This window comes from Sarcophilus harrisii, chromosome 4, assembly GCF_902635505.1.
Source record: "Sarcophilus harrisii chromosome 4, mSarHar1.11, whole genome shotgun sequence".
Lineage (NCBI taxonomy): Eukaryota > Metazoa > Chordata > Mammalia > Dasyuromorphia > Dasyuridae > Sarcophilus > Sarcophilus harrisii.
The window spans coordinates 403,985,817-404,007,961 of record NC_045429.1 but is presented as its reverse complement, the minus strand read 5'-3'; the positions used below and the strand labels follow the sequence as shown (position 1 = coordinate 404,007,961).

At 31.7% G+C, this 22,145-nt stretch overlaps 1 protein-coding gene across 2 annotated transcripts in view; it reads left to right on the top strand.

Annotated features, from left to right (window-relative positions):
* COL11A1 (collagen type XI alpha 1 chain) overlaps window positions 1-22,145 on the top strand; it is a 256,417-nt gene that overhangs the window by 139,040 nt on the left and 95,232 nt on the right. For both annotated transcript variants that reach the window (XM_031967174.1, XM_031967173.1), the window contains exons 31-36: window positions 2,353-2,406; window positions 6,289-6,342; window positions 7,582-7,626; window positions 7,772-7,825; window positions 7,932-7,976; window positions 14,059-14,112. In XM_031967174.1, coding sequence (XP_031823034.1) covers window positions 2,353-2,406; window positions 6,289-6,342; window positions 7,582-7,626; window positions 7,772-7,825; window positions 7,932-7,976; window positions 14,059-14,112 — 306 coding nt within the window. The remainder of the gene's footprint in view (window positions 1-2,352; window positions 2,407-6,288; window positions 6,343-7,581; window positions 7,627-7,771; window positions 7,826-7,931; window positions 7,977-14,058; window positions 14,113-22,145) is intronic.

The following is a 22,145-nucleotide window of genomic DNA, read 5'->3' as shown; positions in this document are numbered from 1 at the left end:
ATTTTTGGGTTTTTTTCTGCACTAAATATTCAAATTTCACTATGTTTATATGCAAGTGTGTCATTTCCTCTTTATTAAATTCAAAATGTGCTGTGGAAAAGGACTCTAAAATTTTTCATCTTTATAATCCCAGAATTAAATACAGTATCTTGATGTAGAAGGCACTATATTGAACTACATATACTTTGAACTGAATCTAGACTATTCAACACAATATAAAATATGTACATACATAGAAGTAGCCAAGAAGAATTCATAATCCTATCAAGATTCCAAAATTTCTACAAAGGGATCCAATTCCATGGCTATGGAATTTAGTATACAATCTTTAAAAGTAATATTGATTCACAAATAGAAGAGTATATTTAAGCTTTTCCTCTATGGGATTAATATTTTCATAGGTTTACATTACTATAGCAATAAGCTTCTTATCTCTACCACCACCACTGCCAAGTGCATCAAATAAATCATCCCTAGGTAAAATTTTATACAGGATCCCCAAATTTTGAGAAATGTTGATTACATCACTTCTCAAATGTTTACTGAACTTTACATGAAAACCAAAAAGTGCCTGTGTGTGTGTATATATGTATATGTACATGTACATGTAAAGATAGATAGATAGGCAGATAGATAAAAATGGTGACTACCTACAAATTGTAATCATACACTTAATTCTCATTTATTATATGCAATTAATCTTATTCACTATAACTTCTCATTTGTATCCTTTAGGAATCACAAATAAATTATCAGCCTATTCAGGAAAAGCATGTATTTTGAAGTAATGATCTCACAAAACACTATATTCTGTTTGTTATTTATTTTATTATTGGTCTATATAGAAGAGATTGCAATTAATACCTCCATATTAATAAAAGAAAATGACAAGTTTAAGTAAAAAGATTGTTTATCCTTAACAGTTCATCTGTATGACATTCCCTAGGGCCAAGACGGCCCAAGTTTGAATATTATGTGAGAGAGTATGTTTGTATGGATTATTTATTTTACTCTGTTCAGAGTAGTAACCTAGAGAAGCCAACCCAGAACCAGGACTAGAAATCTCAGCTAGTATTATTTTAGCATAAACCTTTGACAAAAATCTGAGGACTATAGAGAGAAATAAAAATGAAAATTCATGTTTTTAGAGAACTATAAATTTACAAAATGTTTTTTCTCACAACTCTGAGTAACTAGAACAATTATTATTACCCATATTATTACAGAGAGAAAACTGAGGCTCCTATTGGGGAAAAAAAGATATCTGTTGAATGTTGAAACTGTGATTCAAATTTAAATATTCTGACTTGAGGCCTCCAAGTAGCTTTTTATTTATTCATTTTACTACACCAGTAATCAATCAATTAATAGGAATTTGTTAATTATCTACTAGGTGCCAGACACTATATTAGTACTTTCTATAGAAATAAAAAAGTGAAATAATCAGTAGCTTCAATGAGTCTACATCTTGTTAAGGGAAATAATATATGTATATATGTAGACATACAAAAATAGAAATAGTGTGGTAGAGGAAAAGAGAGGGATAAAAAAGACTTCCCCTTTCTAATTTTCAAGATAATTAGAACATTGTAGAATTATCAGGGTTCTTATAGTTCATTTTACCTGGTTCCTTAATTTTAAAATTAAGGAAACAGAGGCCCATAAGATAATAGATTTAATACAGGAAGGGACCTTAGATACCATTAAGTCCAACTCCTTCATTTCACAGATCAAGAATTGAGTCCATGAAAGGTTAAGTACATCAGTATTAAGTGATTGATCCAGGATTTGATTTTTCAATGCACATTCTGGGTTATTGCTCATTAATTGCACATTAAGACAACTGGAGATTTCCCCATATTGGTGGCAGGCAAAATTTTTGGCTCTACTCTCAATCATGAGGTAATCATTGAACCAGTAGGAAAATATCATGGACTGTGGAATTGACAAAGAAATTATATCAAGACTTTCAGGAAGCAGATATGATATAAATATATAAATGATAGAGAGATGTATAGATCCAGAATTTTCCTTGCACTATTATAAATACTACTTTTCCCAAGCAGAGAAATCTAAGCACTCTAACTGCTTTACTTCTCCTATGCTAATTTGTTCTTGGCTAGAATGTTAAGACACCTTACAAAAATAGGTTTTCTCTTCTCTTCCAAATAAAATAGAGAACTGAAAGTCAAATATAATAGTGCTGTAGAATAATTTTAAATAAGTGCAGAAAAAGATGAGAATGTTATGCAATTGTTATCTACTAAAATACTTAAAATATTTAACATGATATTTCAGTTTGTCGATTTAGACAATGTTCTTTTTTTTTTTTGTCTTTCTTTTTAAATTCAGGGAAAACTTGGAGTTCCAGGTTTACCAGGATACCCAGGAAGACAAGGTCCAAAGGTAAAAAAAAATTAATTATGTCTAAACAAAAGTATTTTTTAAGAGAAACATCAAAGAAATACTCCATATAGATTTATTTTTTAGCAAGAAAGACTGAAGCTTCATAAGTAACATATAATACATAACCCAAAAAGAAAGCAGATAAAATGTGGACAATTTTGAATGTAAAAGAGAGTAAGAAAGAAAGAAAATAGAAGAGATCCTAGTTTGTTCCAGAAAATATTAGTAACAACATCCATGATTTTTTCAATGTATGAATTACATTTGAAATTATGCAGACTTCAGCACAGTTATGTAAAAAAATTTTTTGCCCTTCAAATTTTTTTTCTTATGGAATTAACTACCTTACTGCCCCCACCCTTTTACTTCAAATATCCTCTTGACAACTATGTAGAGTGAAAGAAGCATGTTTATAGTTGTTTTTTTTTTTTTTTCATTTTCACCTCTGCTAGTGCCCTGTGTTATAGTTCTATTTATTTATTTAAATAGACAACTTTTCTTTTTTGTTTTGTTTTGTTTTTTTGGAGGGGTAGGCTCTCTTCCTCCTCTGGTCCTCCTTTTAATAGAATTAATTTTTTAAAAATTAACTAAATAGGCTTTCTTTCACAATTTTGATCTACCTGATATGTAAAGATAATAGGTAATAATCATTTATTTTAAAAATAAAATATAATAATATATGTAAGCTTGACATATATGTGTGCCTATGTTATATAAATATATTTGTAAGTTTATTAATCTGGGTCCCTCTAAATATTCAAATTAAAATCCATCCTCAGCTGCTCACTATAACACTTTTTCTTGCATCTCTTTTCCACTTCTTGCTCTGAAAACTATCGTCAAATGGATACAGTATTGACACTGGTATGTCAATAGACGACTCTGTTATTAAATTAACCATCTTTGTGATTTCTGGATTATATACTTTTCTCAGCCTAACGTGTGTGTGTGTGTGTGTGTGTGTGTGTGTGTGTGTGTGTGTTCATGCATATTTGTATATTAATACATTATTCTCATTCCTATCTAATCCTAATATATTCTCACTACTTTCTAGTACTGGCGGCTTCCCTCATATGCTCCAATTTACCAATTATGGTGATGGCAAGACTGAATGTAGGGGAAATCAGAATACTTCTTATTCCCCATTGCTACTTTCAGACTCATTCTCTACTACCTTCACTAAGAAACCTCTGTTTCTTTGAGTTTGGTGCTATACAAATAAATAATTTAGTATCTAGTAAAGTATCTAGGTAGAATAATGGATAGAGTATGAGACTTAGAATCCAAATATATTCTCAGATACTAGCTATGTAACATTGTGTAAGTCATTTAACTTCTACTTTCCTCAGTTTCCTCATATGTAAAATAAGGATACTAATGATACTTTTTTCCTTATAGTTGTGGGAGTCAAATGAGATGTTTATAAATGCCTTAGCATAATATTAGTCACATAGTAGGAACTATATTAAAATACTTATTTTTATCATCATCATTATCATCACATTATCACCATAATCTTATCCAGATACTAGTGACCTAGTGCTTGGAACATAGTAGGCATTTATAGTAAATGTTTATTGATGGAATTTATCTACTGAGTCCTGGAGCATTCTCCTTCCTTCTTCAACTGATTTGGTGTCTTGCTCACAATCTTTCCTTCCTCTTACCTTCCCTCATCAATATACATACTAATGCTCCCTCAAACATCCAAAATTTCCAATTCCTCAATTTACTCTATTCCCACAACATAATATTCCTTCACTCTACCCAGTTATACACAGAGATAATTTTGTCATTTACTCATAAGTATCCTACTTCCTTTCTCATAAACTCAGAATCTTTATCTAATCATAATATTTTATCATTCCATCTTTTTATCACCCTTATCACCCTATGTCCTTTCCCATCACCATTGCTTTCTATCCTTCCACTCCTTGGTTCTTTAGGTTGTTAACCTTGTACCAACTACATTCTTCTCTCTTTACTATGTCAACCCTTTGATGAACCAACATGCAAGTGCTGCACATTATTTTCCACCCAGGATTGCCTTTTCTCCACATACCACTGGTTGTGCCTTGCTAAACCCCAATCTTGGATTACTTTCAATATTTTCCTCCTTTATTAAATGGAGTTGAGGGAAAATATGTAATAATGATGATTGAGTCCACTTTAGATTCAGCAAGGCAAGTACTGTATTTTTCCTTATTGTACTTATGAGGAAACTAAGAATGAGAGAAGATAAGTTCCATAACTAAGGTTTCTAAGACCAAATTTAAACTCAGATCTTCACTTCCAACACTCTCTCTGCCATGTCTCTAGATGCCTCATTTAACACTATTGATCACCTCTCCTTCTGAATACTCTCTCTTCACTAGTTCTTTTTTTTTGTTTTTTGTTTTTGTAACATTACTTCTGCTCTATTGCTCTGTCTTAATCTCTTTTACTGATTATTCATCTATATTATACCTACTAATTCTGAATGCTCTGTTCTCTGTTGTCTTCTTTTCTCCTTGTTGATCGCATCAGTTCCCATAGGTTCGATTATTATCCCTGTGGGGATTATTTCCAAGTCTGTATATCAACTCTCCTGAACTCTAGTAACATTACCATATACATTTTAGGTTTCTCAAACTGTATATCTTGTAAGCATATTGAACTCAGTATACTAAAAGTGAATTTTGTATTTTACCTCTCAAAACTTCATTACTTTTCAAATTTTCTATTACTACCAACAGTACCACCATTTTTCCATTCACCTAGAGATTCATAACTTTAATGTCATCCTCAGTCACCTTTCATAACAAATCTGTTGCTAAATTTTGTGCTTTCTATCTTCAAAGTATCTCTTTAATATAGTTCCTTCTCTTTTTATGTCTCTCTACCTATATCTTTCTCCCTCTCTTGTCTTTTATCGCTCTCTCTTTCTTCTTAACTTTTTCTGTCTTTGTCTCTGTCTCTTTTTCACTCTGTCTCTGTTTATGTCTCTGTCTCCCACCCTACATATACAAGTATATGTGTGTGTGTGTGTGTGTGTGTGTGTGCATACATATACCTTAGGCTTTTAATAATTGTTTGCTGAATGGAATTTTTCTATCAATGATTATTTTTTCAAATGATTCTTATGAGTCAACACTATATTAAACCTTGTAAATTGAAAGATAAAAATGAAAAAACCGTTACACAAGAGTTGAATCCTTAAAACCATATTAAGATGTTCTATGCATGATTCTCTAACTTCATTTTGCCCTATATGTAATTATTTCTTTGCATATTTTCTTCACAATTAAAATGTGAGCTCAATATAAAACATTTAATAAATCCTTATTAGTTCAGTTCCTGGAAGTTAATGTTATATTCCATTAGTTATTATATTCCATCTTTTGTTAATAACCAAGTCTTTTGTTAATCTCATAAGTAAATAAAATAAATACTATAGAGAAAAGCTATTCATTTCATGCCTGTACTATGTCTTCCAAGTAATTTATATTGAATGAGAAGAAAATCTATTCACAGAGCTTTGAGGAAAAAAAATGTGGAATTAATATCTCATAAAATCTTGTTACATTCAATTTTTTTTTCCTTTTTTTAGTTGGTTTCACCTTAGGGGAAAATGCATTATTTGATCAGTTCTTTCTTTTTGAAATGAAAGCTAAAATTCATTTTATCTCTTGATATTTTAATGCATTCAGAATTTCAAGTATTATGGTAAGCTAATTTTAAAATATATGAACCAAAGTTATATTGTGTCTTGGGAAAAAAAAAATCTGATTAAAGTATAACACTCTTTTTCAAGCTTATTTTGTTTTAAATTAAAGATAGACTATATAGTTGAAACTATCAGCAAGAGTTGACAATTGATTTTAGCATGTGTTTCTTTTATAGGGTTCCACTGGTTTTCCAGGGTTCCCAGGTGCCAATGGAGAAAAAGGTGCCAGGGTATGCTATCTAAGGATCTTTTCAATATACATTTAAATAGAACTGTACTGCCAGTTTTGTGAATGATCTTGCGTCAGATATTTGTTCCTACAAATCCAGAAGGCAGCAAGTAGGATGGGAAACGTGGTAATTGCAGACATAAACTAATAATAATATGTTCAAGATTCTACTTTGTCTATCAAAGCAAATGGGAAAAACTCTTATGATATTCTGTAAAGACTGTATCTGTAAGACATAAAATAGGGAGGTCATTTTTCTGCTGTCTCTGAAATTCAGCTCAAAGAGATTTATCATGTTTTTAGAAAACTGATGGAACTATCAGAAGTAAAAGTTGTCTTGGAAACCTTAGGTCAGAGTAGTTTAGCAAGGCATTAAGTCACACTGAGGTAATGTATCTCATTGGATATACTTCCAATTCATCTTAATTAACAACTAAAAAGTCACTGTGCTTTAAACAAATTTGTGTGAGAGAGTATTGCATTAGCAGACTTTATTCTTATCCCCATTATACTTTCAGCAACCCAATGAAATCAAAACATTGTTCAATTTTTTTTTGCTCTCCAAGAATAATGATTATTGCCTGAATATGTAATATCTACTGGATGTAGTAAAAACTGTGCAAATACAGTAAATGAATTTTGCTATATTTAAAAAGTGATTAAATCATTTAAAATGATGCGTGAAAATTGAGATTCCTCATTTTAAAAAAATCTTGTAATATTTGGGTGAATTATACAATGATATGGCCATTTATTGAAGTTCCTTATTTAGACTTTTTTCCATCAAAGAACAACATTTATATTATATTTTTATTCTGTTTATTTACATTCCATTCTGTAATTTTTATAGTGAATAGACAAAGTCTGTAATTTTACTGGATTCAAATCCTATCTCATCTTTTTCCCCTTAATCCATGTTAAATTACTTAACATAAGAGGGTTAGACTTGTAATTTTGAATCTTGATTCTATAGTGCCCTTCTCTCCGCTATTTCCTTGTAGTAAGGTATGTAATAAAATCATATCTTGTAATAGTATAGATAGATAGAGAGTTCCCACGAGTCAACCTAGCCTACATCAACTGTCCATGAATTTAATGAGATAGTTAAAATGCAGAAGATCTAAATAGATGAAAAATGACATATTAATCTTCGGAGGGTTTCATAATACCTCATTTATCCCCAGATCTGTAATTCCCTATAATATCCTATATTCTGAAACTGTTTGAACTGTTTTGGCAGGGTGTAGCTGGCAAACCAGGCCCCCGGGGACAACGCGGTCCAACGGTAGGTACCTTCATTTAACTAGTAGGTTTTGCATTTGCATTTTAAATTCAATATTTTGCGGGATTTTTAAAAAGAAAATTGATTCTACTTCTGAAAAATATTTGGCACAGGATCAGTCTTCTCTGTCTTGTTTTCAAATCCTCAGGGGCCACGAGGTTCGAGAGGTGCAAGGGGTCCCACAGGAAAACCAGGCCCAAAGGTAAAGTGACAGGCTTTCTTCAGCTTTCTGGTTCTGGACAGAAGCTTTCTGATAAGGAAAAGGAATGTTGTTAAATTATTTTTTCCCTCGTTTTCCCTTTCTTCAGGGTACTTCAGGGAGTGATGGTCCACCTGGTCCTCCTGGTGAGAGAGTAAGTAAGATTCAATGCAAACTATAGATAGGAATGTTTTTTTTGTTGCTGGTTCTTACATATATATATATATATATATATATATATATATATATATATATATATATATCTGGGCAGAGCAGTCTGGCCCTGAATGACATCTACACATTCAATCTAGACTGCAATTAGACAGATTATGATGAATAAAAGATAAAATGAATTAAGAATAAAATCAAAAGATTGTGTTTCCAAGAATATTGATTTATGAAGCAATGCAAGCTAAGTGCCCAACACATTGGAACCAGATCTCCTCAGGTTACACCTGGATATCAAATACAGGGGTAGATGGATTTTTATACATTAAATCCAATTGATCAAATAAGACCACTTAATTAAAAGAAAACCACTAATTAGAATACAAAATTAGGTAATCTGATTTCTAATTGGAGGAAATATTGGGATTTCTGAGTTGGGGGGAGGGAATGCATTGGTGCAATTCTCTGAAATAGGACAAAATGTATCCCACTCCCCCAGAGTATGTATATTCAGTCAAAGGACCATGAAAACAGTAACTCATTAATCAATATGGGGCAAGTTTTCAGATAAAACATATGAATTACTTGAGATGTATAATTGTGAGAAAACTCCTTGCAGTAGTTTGGATTTAATTGGGCTTCTGATCAGCATAACCTAAGTCCTTTGTTAAAGGCCACTAAAACAGCAGGCAGAGGTAGTGTAGCTTCCCAGCCATGCAGAGGTAGGTTCAAATAATGCAATAAGGTTTTCTCTCAATTCCCACAATTGAATGCAGCTTTTTCACAAGACAGAAATTGGACTAAAGCCATAGATGAATAGAAAGGGAACTGAACTAGTTCCAGAATTGAGTCACAAGACGGAGTCATTGTGGTTCACTCAATTTCTACTACTCCTTCTAATGCTCCCAGTTCCCTCAAGACTAGAATCACAGTTAAGTAATGCCTCATTCTTTATTGTACTGATTTGGAAGAGTGGGTAAATCAGAATTATTTGTTACTGAATTCAAAATGAAATAAACTATGTGTAGAACCAGCCTACAATTTCCTTCTCAAACTCAAGTCAATCATACTTAAAGATTTAGAAAATTCTTATAAGAAACCATGATGTCCCTTATCACCTTCCAGGGCATTTTATTTGAGTATGTATTCTGGCCAGGCAGGATTATGTTGGTGAAATGGAGTCTACCATTAGCCATTAAGCTACAATCAATATACATTCAAATCAAGATAAAGCATCTATTCCAGTAAATAGAAAAACTATTTAGAAAAATTGATTTTCAATTGCTACACAATGAAGCTAACTACAGATGAGTGAGCATGCCCTCTGTTTGCTACTGGGTGAAGTTTAACTTTTGTATAACTAGATTAATTTGTAGTCTGCCAATTCTTGCCCTAATAACAACATTTTTAAAATTAAGAAACAATTAAAACAACCCATCAAGGGCATAAACCTGTTTATTTCTGGGTTATCACAATCCAGTAAGTGTTTTTTTTTTTAAATAAAATAAAACAAATTCACTTTAATATAAAATGTATAGAAAGCTCTAACTAGGAGGGGGTGGGAGGAAACGATGGTCTGATTTGGATAAAATTATATTTATGAGCTAGAAAAATATTGGTGGATGAAAAATAAAAGGTTTCTTTAGTTTGATTTTTTTTAAGAAGCTTTATTTTTGGCAGAATTTTCTACTCTGTGAGGCAATGAATTTTGTACTTCCTCATTTCTTTCCAAAACTAATTCTGTTTCCAGTTTTCAGGTTAGAGTCAATATTTTCTTAATGCCCAAATGGAATGTAACTTATTTGCTGAAGTTCAGGGGAAAAATGAGTCTATTACAAGTCTTGGTTATCAAAGATTTAATTCAGTAGGAAAACTCATTGGTTTCTCTTCAGAGATCATCTTTCCCAAAGCAATACAGATATGTACATATAAATTTATATTATTTTCAATTTAATATTAAAGTTTCTATATGCAAACACTCACATATAACATTACCTGCACCTTAGAAAATTCTCAGTTGCTTAAAGAATTATGGAAAATAGGGAGACTGTTTTTGTATGTATAAAAATAAATATCATGAACTCTATTTTCCACTCTGCAAGCAAATTAAATGTTGAGAGAAAAGTATACAAAAGTGAAACTTGTTTTTTAAAAAGGTTCATATTATATTTAGGATAATCAAAATAATAGTCCAATAAATTCTTTAAGGGAAAAAAATACAGGGTTTACAGTTGAATGCAGTTCTAATCCTGTCCCTTGACTTGTTACCTATTTGATTTGGTGCTTCTGTTTTCCACATCCTCATAATCTTCAAGTTAACATTTAAAGTCCTTCCACAAGCTGGCTTTGCCTACCTCTCCAGTCTTATTTCGCATTATGTCCTTTAAAGTACCTTCCATTCCAGTCAAACTAAGTCTACTACCTGTTCCTCATACATAATATATCATCTTCTGCCTTAGCATAAATAGTCCCATTACCTATTATGTATTTCTTCTGTGCCTCTGTGTGATAAAATTCTCAACTCTCCTCAAAGCATAGTTCAGATATCACTTTAGTCATCTTCCAATTATTAACCCTTTTTATTAAAATTATTTTATTCCTTTGTATATTCTATTCATTTATGTCTATATAAATTGTATTAAAATTATTTTTATTCCTTTGTATATTCTATTCACTTATTTCTATATAATTGTATGTGCTACCAACAGCCTTCCCCATTCCCAGAAAAAAAAAATGTAAGTTTTGTAAAGTCAGGGGCTATTTTTTTCAGTTGTATTCCTATCTGCATAGTAAGTGCTTAATAAATACTTTCATCATAAATTGAGATGATTGAACGACGTAATTTTTAAAGTCCCTTCCAGCTTTAAGATGCTATGATTTCATAATAAAATGCAGTTGGAAAAGCAGAGTGAGAAAGGTATACAGCACCATTGTCTTGGGTGTGAAAATACTTATTTATTGCTACAAATATAAAGAAATTAAAAATAATTTCATTGATTTGGATATACTACATGTCAAAAATAAAATCTCTGAACAGTGAGCATAAAAATAGATGACTAGTCTATATCATAGCTATGAGTCTTGTTCCCAAAACCATCTTTACAAGGTATTAATATAACATATATTTATTTCTCTCACTTGTATATCAATTTTTAAGTCAGCATAATTGTCTTTATTCTCATTTTTTTATTCAAGGCAAAAAATTCCCTCAATTTTCCCTACTATTCCATTAGCTTGCTCATATGCACACACACAAATACAAACACACATGAATAGTATGCTTTCTTTTTCTTATCTTTAAAAAAAAGTATGTTGGTTTCTTTTCCCAATAGCTATTCAAACTCACTATGAAGTACTTGCTTTACAATAAACCTATGAGAGGGGAAATATAATTATTGTCTCCATTTTACAGATAAAAGAAATGAAATTATAAAAGATAAAGTGAATTGCCTAAAATCACAGAGGCAAAGCTGGAACATAAACTTGTATTTACTGATTCTAAGTCTACTATTCTTTCTCTTTAAAAATGTTATTTGTTTGGAACACTAAAGATTTCAAAATTATAGAACATTCCCCCATCTAGTCTCTTCTTAAACCCACTTCAGTATAGTTTAGTATTATGTCTAATAATAATAATAGAATATTTATAGCACTTTATATGTTATTTCAGTGGATACTTATAATAATACAATTATTGCTGTTTAGTGGTTTTTCAATATGTCCAACTTTATTTGGGATTTTCTTGGTAACGATATTGGAGTGGTTTGCCATTTCCTTCTTCAGCTCATTTTACAGATGAGAAAATTGAGGCAAAGACTTTAAGTTATTTGACTAGGACAGCACAGCTAATTAGTGGTTGGGAACAGATTTGAATGCAGGTCTGACTCTAGACCAAATATCCAGACCAAAGTATCATTTTGCTTCATTTGATCCTTAGAATGGTCCAGTTAGGTCAGTGTTATTATTAGATACCTTTTGCACATGAAGAAAATGAATCTGAAAGATAATCAGCAGTGATTTAGATCTATAAGAGATCTTAGAAGCAATTGAATCCAACTCCCTCATTTCACAGATAAGGAAATTGGGGCACTCAAAGGTTAAGTCATTCAAGTATTAAATATATTAGGCAGGATTTGAATTCTAGTTTTCCGATTCGACAATCTAATCATTATGCCACCTATTTTGCTTAGTAAACATGAAGACAGAAGTTAGGAAATTAGAGAAAAAAAAACATTTGTTTCGTTAACTGAAGAATAATTAATACATTTTATATTGTTATTCATAGTTCTAAATTTTTATTCAAAAGTTTTTATAATGTTCATTTTCTGCTTAGTGCTTTTTTATGTTTTGTAACAATTTATATATTCCCCCAACTTACAAATATTTTTCTTAGACTTATCAAAATTCTAAATTGGTTCAATTTATGTATAATTCTGAAATTTTGTATGCATTTTTAGTAATGTTTTATCATTGTCCTCAGTTACTTTTGACATATCTAATTCTAAAATCCTCAAAAGATTTTAAATTATATTTTTCTGGATGCCTAATGTAACTTTCAGAGATATACAGGATGTCCACATATCACCCACCATCTTCTCCATTCAACAAACACACAAACATACATGTCCTTAAAAAGTATATGGTCATTAAATTATTAAGAGATCCTAAGTAAAGTCTGGAAATAGTCCTATACCTTTCTTGGTTTAGGAAATGCTCACTTATGTTTTTTGATAAACTTTACTATTATTATATGGTGGCATAGAGGCCAGATTGCTGGATCTGGAGTCGGGAAACCTATTCTTCCAGAGTTTAAATCTGTCCCCAAACTATCTGTGTGACTTTGGGCAAGTCACTTAATTCTTTTTGCCTCAATCTCTTCATTTGTAAAATTAGGTGGTGAAGGAAATGGCAAATCTCTCTAAGTGTCTTTGCCGGCAAAATCCCAAAGGAGGTCATGAAAAATCAGAAATGATTGAACAACAACTATTGTTATTTATCTTTAAAATATGACAAGGTATATATCAATTGATAATTTCCATGAATTTATACTTTCCTGAGTTTAGCATTTCTTTAGAAAAGCATTTTTAAAAAATCATTTTTATTACCTAATTAATAAAAGAAATAAAAGATTCTTTAAGTTTTAGAAAACATGGCATTAAAATACCAAACCAATAGTAATTCTAAAGGCACATAGTGAACATCTGTATAACTTTAGATGTTAATTTTTAAAATGGCTAGTGAAGAAAGTTTTACTCACATAAAAAAGAGAAAAAAGCAAGTATTTCTAGCGATAATATAAACTACCTTTAAAGTGAAAATATTTAATTCTTCAGTGATTAGTTGAAATCATTCTTTAGTGTGTTCTGTAGAATTGCTTCTTATCCTTCAACCTGAGAGTCTGAGTTCCATAGACCATGACATTAAACTGGTATTTATTTGCATTGCTCAGAAACACACCTATGCTAATTTGGAAAGATGGAGGTGCATTTTTTTTTTTTTTAAAGAACTTTGTTCCTGAGAGTTGTGGAATAAAAGATCCCCATTCTATAGTTGTCTCTAGTGGATAGTGAAATGCCAATAGCTCCTGACTCAGAATAAAAAAAAATATCATCTATGAGTATTTGGCATGAATAGCAAAGGCCTGCAGTGTCCTCAGGTTAAGAATATCAAAGTAATTCCCAGCACATAATAGAAGTGAGGAGCAAGGATAAATCCGTGTTGCTTTTAGATTAGCTTAGAGTCTATCTCATTATGTTTCCACAGCTCTGTTACTACAGTGCACTGGTCTCATTCCTTTTGGTATTAAAGTTTTAAAAATAAACTGAAATGATAGCTCTCATTTTGCAAGTCATGCTTTTTACTTTATCTATGATATTTTCTGACGTAGTAGTGTGGCCTGCAGAAAATCTTACCAATAGTTTTGCATTGGAATTAAAGCAATTTGCTGATAACAGCATGTGTAACGCATAAATTACTTTTTCTCATTTGTAACTACCTTCTGTGGGACTCCAGCACCCATATGAAAAGTAATAATAATAGGTCTTTTTTTTTCCTTTTTCCCAATTCAGGGACCTCAAGGACCTCAGGGCCCTGTTGGATTTCCTGGACCAAAAGGGCCCCCTGTAAGTATTGTTTTTCCTTTTCTTTTCTTTTGTTGTACGAAAGAGAGAGAAAGAGAGAAAGAGAGAGAGAGAGAGAGAGAGAGAGAGAGAGAAAGAGAGAGAGAGAGAAAGAGAGTCCTCATGTTAAATGGTCTCTATCTACAAATGCTAATAAAATTCATTTATTAAAATGTGTAAAAAGGAACACAAAGCAATAATGATAATTAAAACAAAATCACAAAAAGGCAAGTAATAATGCATGCCTTGTAAATGTTTCTATTTTGTGAATGTGAATTTCATATGTAATTATTGTAATTATTGCACAATGATTGCTTCTGAAGAAAAAAAATAAAGTATAATCTTTGAAAAAGATATAGAAATTCCTAATATTAAGCCTTGTACCCTGGGTACTGAAAAAATCCTGCTACTTAACTAACTTAAATGTATTTACTTAAGACTTTCCCTGAAAAAATTTTTCTTCCCCTTCTTTAATTAATATAAAATATTGGCAAAAAGTGAACTGGTGCCATATAGAAAATAAATTGATACACTTGGCTTCAAAACCTAGTAACTTGGCTCACCTCTGACATTTGATAACTGTGACCATGGTCAAGTCCCCTAATCTTTGAGCCTCAGGCAACTTGCAAAGATTATAAATTCTAGATGGGTTATACACTGAATAAATTACAAGGCCTTGATAGATGGCTGCTAAAACATTCTAAGCTCTTCTCATCCTGTTGATGTCACAATGACGTTTTTTCTACTTTATGAAAAGTTCTCTGAGCTATTTTGTACTTGATGTCACAATCCCATACTGAAAAATCATGCAGCATATCTATCTACAAAAACAGTTCTTCCCTATCAGTTTTTTCCCCATTTCATGTGTCTAGAATATAAGTTCCAATGAAGTCATTTAGTTGCATCCCTTTAAAATTAAATATTCTCCAGGTTACTTGGTGTATTATGCACAGAATAGGCCAGAGAAGATATAAAATTTCTGATTCCTTAAATAAATAATCTCGCTTTTATTTAGCACTTAACGCTCTTTGGACTACTTTCACATTATGTACTCTTGACAGTGATGAAAAGCACTTCCCCTTTTTTGATATTAAGAGAAAAACAGAAAGAGTCATATCCAGTTGTTATCTTTATTGTTCTTTATCCTGTCTTGGTGTCAGCTAAAATTTCCAGTTAACCTCCCAGCTGTCGAATAGTTTACAATGCTTGTGATGTTTAAGGTCCTATGGACGATTCTGGCTGTAACTAAACTCATAACAGGCAAAACATGATTTATTTCTTTTCTTGGAAACTGCAGATAGTCAGCCTTGTCTTTCTCTCTCCATGCCTTTCGGGATGAATAGTGTTCCAAGGTCGTAATGGGGATAACTCAATCCATCTTTACCTAGTACTATAGTTTCTAATACTTCATTGACTTATGTTTTTATTCTCATCCTTGGAGTGTTGTTATCTAAGCTCAAAATGACCTAAAGAGTGTTGATTGACTTACTTCTTTTAGGAAAATATTTCAATGACATTAGAATCACAGCTGAAAGGTATAAGTGGAGGTAATTACTCTAACTCAATGAATCACAGATTTAGAGCTTGGAGTTTCCCCAAAAGGTGTCTCTTATAAATGAGAAAATTGAGTCAATGAGGTTAAAGGCCTTGATCAAGGCAGATAAATCTTGCTACCTTATGCTAAGGTAGGCCTTGACTTACTTGTTTAGCTATAGCAGAAAACATCAGAGATTTAGATCTTAATGGAATTTAAGAAGTCATGTAGTCCAAACTCTTCATTTGATAGATGAGGAAGTCACAACCCAGAGATGTTATTTTATTTGTTCAAGGTCAGATAGATCTTAAGTGGCAGAACAGGTAATTAAACTCAGAGCCTCTGACTACAAATGCAATGAATGCTACTTCTACTACTAATATACAGAAATTATAGATTATTTTTTAAAGAAGTTCACTATTACTAACTTAATATAGATAGGTAGAGATAGATAGTAATTCTGACTAATTGAATATAGTCAAATAAAAGTTATATTTTATTTATTTGGGAAAAGACAAGGACAAAAGCATGATTTTCTTTGGTATAGATAATTCTAGGTGTAATTTGTAGTCCCATAGTTTCTTTGAAAAGGGGGCAGCAGACATTGATGAATAATCTAAATTTCTTATGCTCACACAAACACTATAATCCAGAATTACAACTAGAACTCAGATCTTCCTGAGCCAGAGGCAAGCCCTTTCTTTACTGAGTGATTTTCCTTGTAATGAAAAATCAGAACAATTTGTAATCATTATGTGTTTTGAGACAGGATTCTGTGATGCCCCATTTATATTGGATGTAAATAGATGCATAAGAAGTACCAACAAATTGTTTTGTTTTCACAAGTGGAGAAACATCACCCTTTCAGTTTTGTTTACCCTATTAATATGTTAATAATCCTCTATAATTATAGACCCATTTCAAAAGTAAACTGCAGCTTTGCTCTTCTGTGGCATCACAAAATCTCCATTAGAGAAGCCTGAATTAATGAGGTTACAATATAGTCAAAATCCTTAAGAACTCAGCTGCTAAAACTAGGCTTTTCACCCTGGTAATAGCCTATTGTGATTACCTTAATCTTAGAGTAGGTTATCTTGTCTGGAGACTGAGAATATGTATTTCATCTACCAACTCTTATCCTATTTTTCTCCATTGGCTTATGAGTGACCAACCATTTTCTTCAAATATGGTTTATTTTATGTTACTTTGTAAGAATATTAATAAAAATATGGGTTTTAGTTTCAAGAAGTTTGACTACTTAAATTACTACAAAGTGGGGCAGCTAGGTGGTGTAGTCGGTAGAGCACTATCCCTGAAGTCAGGAGGATCTGAGTTCAAATTTGCCCTCAGACACTTAATACTTCCTAGATGTGTGACCCTGGGCAAGTCACTTAACCCCAATTGCCTCAGCAAAAAAGAAAGAGAGAAAGAAAGAAAAGAAATTACTACAAAGTTTCTAAAATTCAATCTAGTTTTTTTTTCTCTTCCTCTCCAATTCTAAGATAAATGCAATGTATCTGTTCAGTATCTGTCCAAGATCTGTAGATTTATGAACCAGATCTCTGGTCCATCCAACAACATATTCTAATCTGAATAACATGTATTTTTTATATACTTGTTAGGCCCATATCTTGAGTGCCAGTGAATTTAGTAGTATGATTTGAAATATCCTCCGAATTGGTGCAATTTATGCACCAATCTGCAAACAGGAATATCTGAAGGACCTCTATAGCTGATCTCTTTTTTAACTGAACTATGTGTTGATCTTCCTCTGTGACAGAATTTTGTTTTTTGGTCATTCTTGGTTGGGTAATCAATTTGTGACCCTATTTGGGATTTTCTTGGCAAAAATAATGGAGTAATTTTCCATTTCCTTCTTTCTAGCTCACTTTACAGATGAGGAACTGAGGCAGGGTTAAATGACTTTTCCAGGGTTACATAGTTAGTGAGTGTCTGAGATTGAATCTGAACTCAAGTCCTCTGGACTCCAGAGCTAGTATTTTATCCACTGAACCATTTAGCTGCTTCTTTATGACAATAATAACAGCTTTTTGAGCATAAATCTTATTCATCCTTTTATTGATCGTGATAATACAGCTAGATGGCACAGTGGATAGAGCACCAGCCAAATGATTTCTAGAATTTCTAAATCTTTTGCTAAGTCTTTCTCATGAGGTTTTTACATACATTTGCAAAATAGTTCAGTTTATAACTTTCAGGTTGTCCTACCATGCAATGAATTTTTACATATCCCAAAGCAGCTACTAGTCAGGTTAAAATACTATTTAAATAACCTATTCTAGTGGTTCAACCAAAACTTGTAGCTGGAATAATGCCAAGGATTTTGAGATCCCCTCTCCTTCCCCCAACTCATGAGCATATGGACTTGGTTTTGCTACATGTATAATTTGAATCCATGATATATACGTACTGGCATAAATTAAAATTAAATTCAAACAGACTTATTGTTGCTCATGCAATGCATGATGGGAATTAATATGGACAATTTCTCCCTGCATACCTTGTATTTATTCTGATACAAAACTGGATGAATGTATACTCTTAGCCTTTCCTAATTCATTCATTCACTCATTCATGAATTCTTTCATTCACTAATCTATTTATTCAATCATCCATTGATCATTAGCTATGTACATGACCTTTAGCTAAACACTAAGCAAACAAAAGAATGAGAAATGTTCCTTATACTCCAGAAATTTAAAATATAGTTATGGAGACCTGACTTTCCTACTTCAAAGATTTAAGGGACAATATATAGATGCTTGTTGAGTGACTGATAACAGAGAATATAAGTTTTTTTTCTATATTTCCCAGACGATAAAAATATTAGTATGAAATCAAAATTCCTGTCATTTAGCTAGCATGCATATTTTGCTTTAAGTTTTCAAGAGAAGGAAAAGCAAATTTTCATCTCTTAGACTGAAATTGAGAAGAGAAAATAATAAAAGGCTATTCCTAGAAGAAATAAAATAAATTCTTTCTTATCACACTAAGACCTCTTTAGAGAAAAGATAACTGGATTGAGTAAATAGAATGCTAGAATGAAGATTTTTTTTTCCCTCACTCTTCTGCACATAAAAGTTGGCTTTGGTCATATATTGCATCTTCAGTTGAGATAATTCCAACAATAGGGAACCCAGATCTAAAACATTATTAAAATATAAAAAGGGTTTTTTAAATTCTATTTACAAGGTAAAAAACTAAATTTATAGGTGCCCCTGGGAAGACAAAATTTAATTTGTACAATCTTTATTTAGTTTTGTAGTACGTATAAAATTTCCTATAGGTCTGTTTTCTCCCATCTGTGCAGAACAAATAGACTTTTCTGAAACATGTCAAAGGTGGTGACTTTTATCAATAGAAATTTGAGAGTGTATTTGCATTTAAAGAAATGCAATATCATTCTCTTAAAAAAGTCACCATCATCTTTAAAAAACTATTATTTATTTGTAACACTTTTCTTTTTAAATTTTGATTTTTATATTCTATCCCTTCTCCCACCTCCTTACCCACTGATTGACAAAGCACATAATGATTTACACATATGAAATCATGTAAACATATTTTCCATTATCATTTTGCAAAAATAAATAAGCAAACAAAATAAAAAGAATTTGCCCTCAGAGTTCATCATTTCTTTCTCTAGAGATGAATAGCATTTTTTTAATATGAGGGTTTTTTTTTTTTGAATTTTCTTGGTTCATTGTATTGATCAAATTAGACAAGTTTCTCAGAGCTGATCATTATTACAAGATTGCAGTTCCCATGCACAATGATCTGTTTCTTCTCACTTTACTTTGCGACAGTTAATATAGGTCTTCCATGCTTTTCTGAAATCACCTCCTTTATACACGATATCTAAAACTTGTAAGATATTCACCAGTTGATGAGCATTGCCTTAATTTCCAATACTTTTCCACCACAAGAAGAGTTTTTATAAATACTTTTATACATATAAGTCCTTTTTCTGTTTCCTTTCATCTATTTGGTTTACAGGTCTCATAATAGTATTGATGAATCAAAGGGTATACAAAATTTTATAGCACCTTGAACATAGTTTCAAGTTGTTTTTTAGAATGGTTAAGGTCAATTCCTTACTTCAGCAGCAGTGCATTAATGTACTTATTCTCCTTCTCACCTTCTGACATTTATTCTTTCTGAAAGGTATGAGATGGTACTTCAGAATGTAATTAATTAACTTAAATTTCTCTAATCAACAATTCAGAGCATTTTTTTCCATTTGACTATAGATATCTTTGATTTTTTTCTTCTGAAAATTCCTTGTCCATATTTTGCCCATTTATCAATTGGAAATGGCTTTTCTTTCTATGAATTTGACTCATTTCTCTATACATTTGAGAAATGAGTCCTCTATAAAAGAAACACTGTAAAATTTATTGATTTTACTTCATTGTCTATGGTACCTTTTAGAAAAAAATATATTTTCCTGATTATCTCCTTTAAATAGATCGATTTTTGCTTTTCCTTTGTCTGAGATCATGATTGCTAGCCATACCTTTTATTACTTCTGCTGAAGCATATTTGGTTCTATTCTAGTTCTTTATTTTACCTCTGTTTATTCACCATCACTTTTTAATTTGATCTGAACAACATAGTTTATACTATCTTTATTTTCCCTTCACTTCTTCATAATAGAGTAGCTAAACATACCCAATTTCTTCACAGTTCATATGCATATTTTAATACATATGAAATCACACAGTATATCAAGGCTTACTTGATTTGCAGATTAGAGAATTCTAAGAATGGAATTTGCCTCTGCTCAGAAAACAAAATTATAGAATTTGGGTGTTGGAAGAGATTCAATGATAATATAGTCTAACCTGTGCATAAAAAGAATCCTTACTGTGATATGATTTTATAGAAAAAACTTAGGAAATTTAAGAACATTGAAATGCCATAACTTGCCCAGAGTCACATAGCTAGAAACTGGCAGAGATAAGGCCTGACTCTAGTTCTTACTAACATCATGACAAACACTCGAGGTACTATTCCATGCTGCCATTTTAGACTATAAATACTTACAAGAAAATACATCTTGACATATTAGTGTCATGCACTGATAGTATATTATAGTCAAATCTGAAGGGGGATCATAATTTCATAGATTCAAGACTTCAGGGGACCTTGGAGACCATTTATTTCAAGGAATAGTGAAAGATCAATAATGTTATATTATTAGCTTTGTTGTATGATAGATATACCCTTCTTCCAGGGTAAACAGTCTAAGACTACTTTTGATCTCAGATTTTTGTATATAGTTTTTAGCCATTATCTGGACTCTTAAATAAGAAATCATCCTCAAGGGTGGACCAGATTAATTAATGTAGTTTGGCATAAGGAGAGATGCAATGGAAAAGAATCAGTAAAAGAGATAGCAATCAATTTCTATCCTCTATAATCTGTAGACTGAGTTACTGGCTCTAACAGAACTTGGTATAGTTAAAGTTTGAGCCATTAAAATATAAAGCATTTGCATGATTCCTATACATCCTAGATGTAGCATCTAGGCTATGTCCCATATTTATTGTGCAGCACAGTAGTAGAATGTAGCATCAGGGGAAAAGAACTTGAAAATCCTGTCCTAGGTACCTTAATGTTTTTGCAAAGCACTTTAAGTCTTATAGAACAGGGTTTCTAGATCCATATGAACTTCTCAAGCCATGATTTAATTTCTGATCTGCCATATCAGCTGTTTGACTAAATAAGGCAAATCATGAAATAGTAGTATAGTAGTACCTGAACTATTAACATTAGTCTACTCAGTGATACCTAGTGATGGATCTACAATCTCATTAACAAGAATAGTTTTTCCAAAGCTACAAATTAAAAGTCATTCATTCCTGACCATCCTTTGCACATTTCTAGTCTGTATATTCCCATTAATTTGCCACTGAAAGTCTACTCAGATTGCTCAGACTTTCCTTTATATTTATTCACATTGAGTAAAGTTTAATGTAGCATATGCTCTTGTTATCTGACTATCCCATTAGATAGAGAATTGGTCTTGAAGCCAGGAAGATATGGTTTCAACTTTCACTTCTGGGCAAATCATTTAACCTCTCAATATTACAGATAATTCTTTAAACTACATGTTATAAAGATGTTACCCTCTACTGGTAGAAGTAGTTTCCCTATACCCTGAAATCACACATCCTTTTTCCCAGATTGAACCAAGGCCATCTTAGGCAAACTAGAACAAACTGTATGGTCATTGTTTGGAGAAAAAAAAACTATCCTTAAATTGAATTAAATTGAATTTTCATTTAAGATGTGAAATAAAAGTGAGCAAATATAGTTAAAAATTAGCTAAAAATCTATCAATGAGGGATCTTTTACTATAAATTTTTCTTTGTTTTTTTAAAAGAATGATATATCACTTCTTTATGGGCAAAAAGATCTAGGAATGTAGATTGGTATGTTTATTCATCAGCATGTAAACCCAAACAGAGCTCCAAGC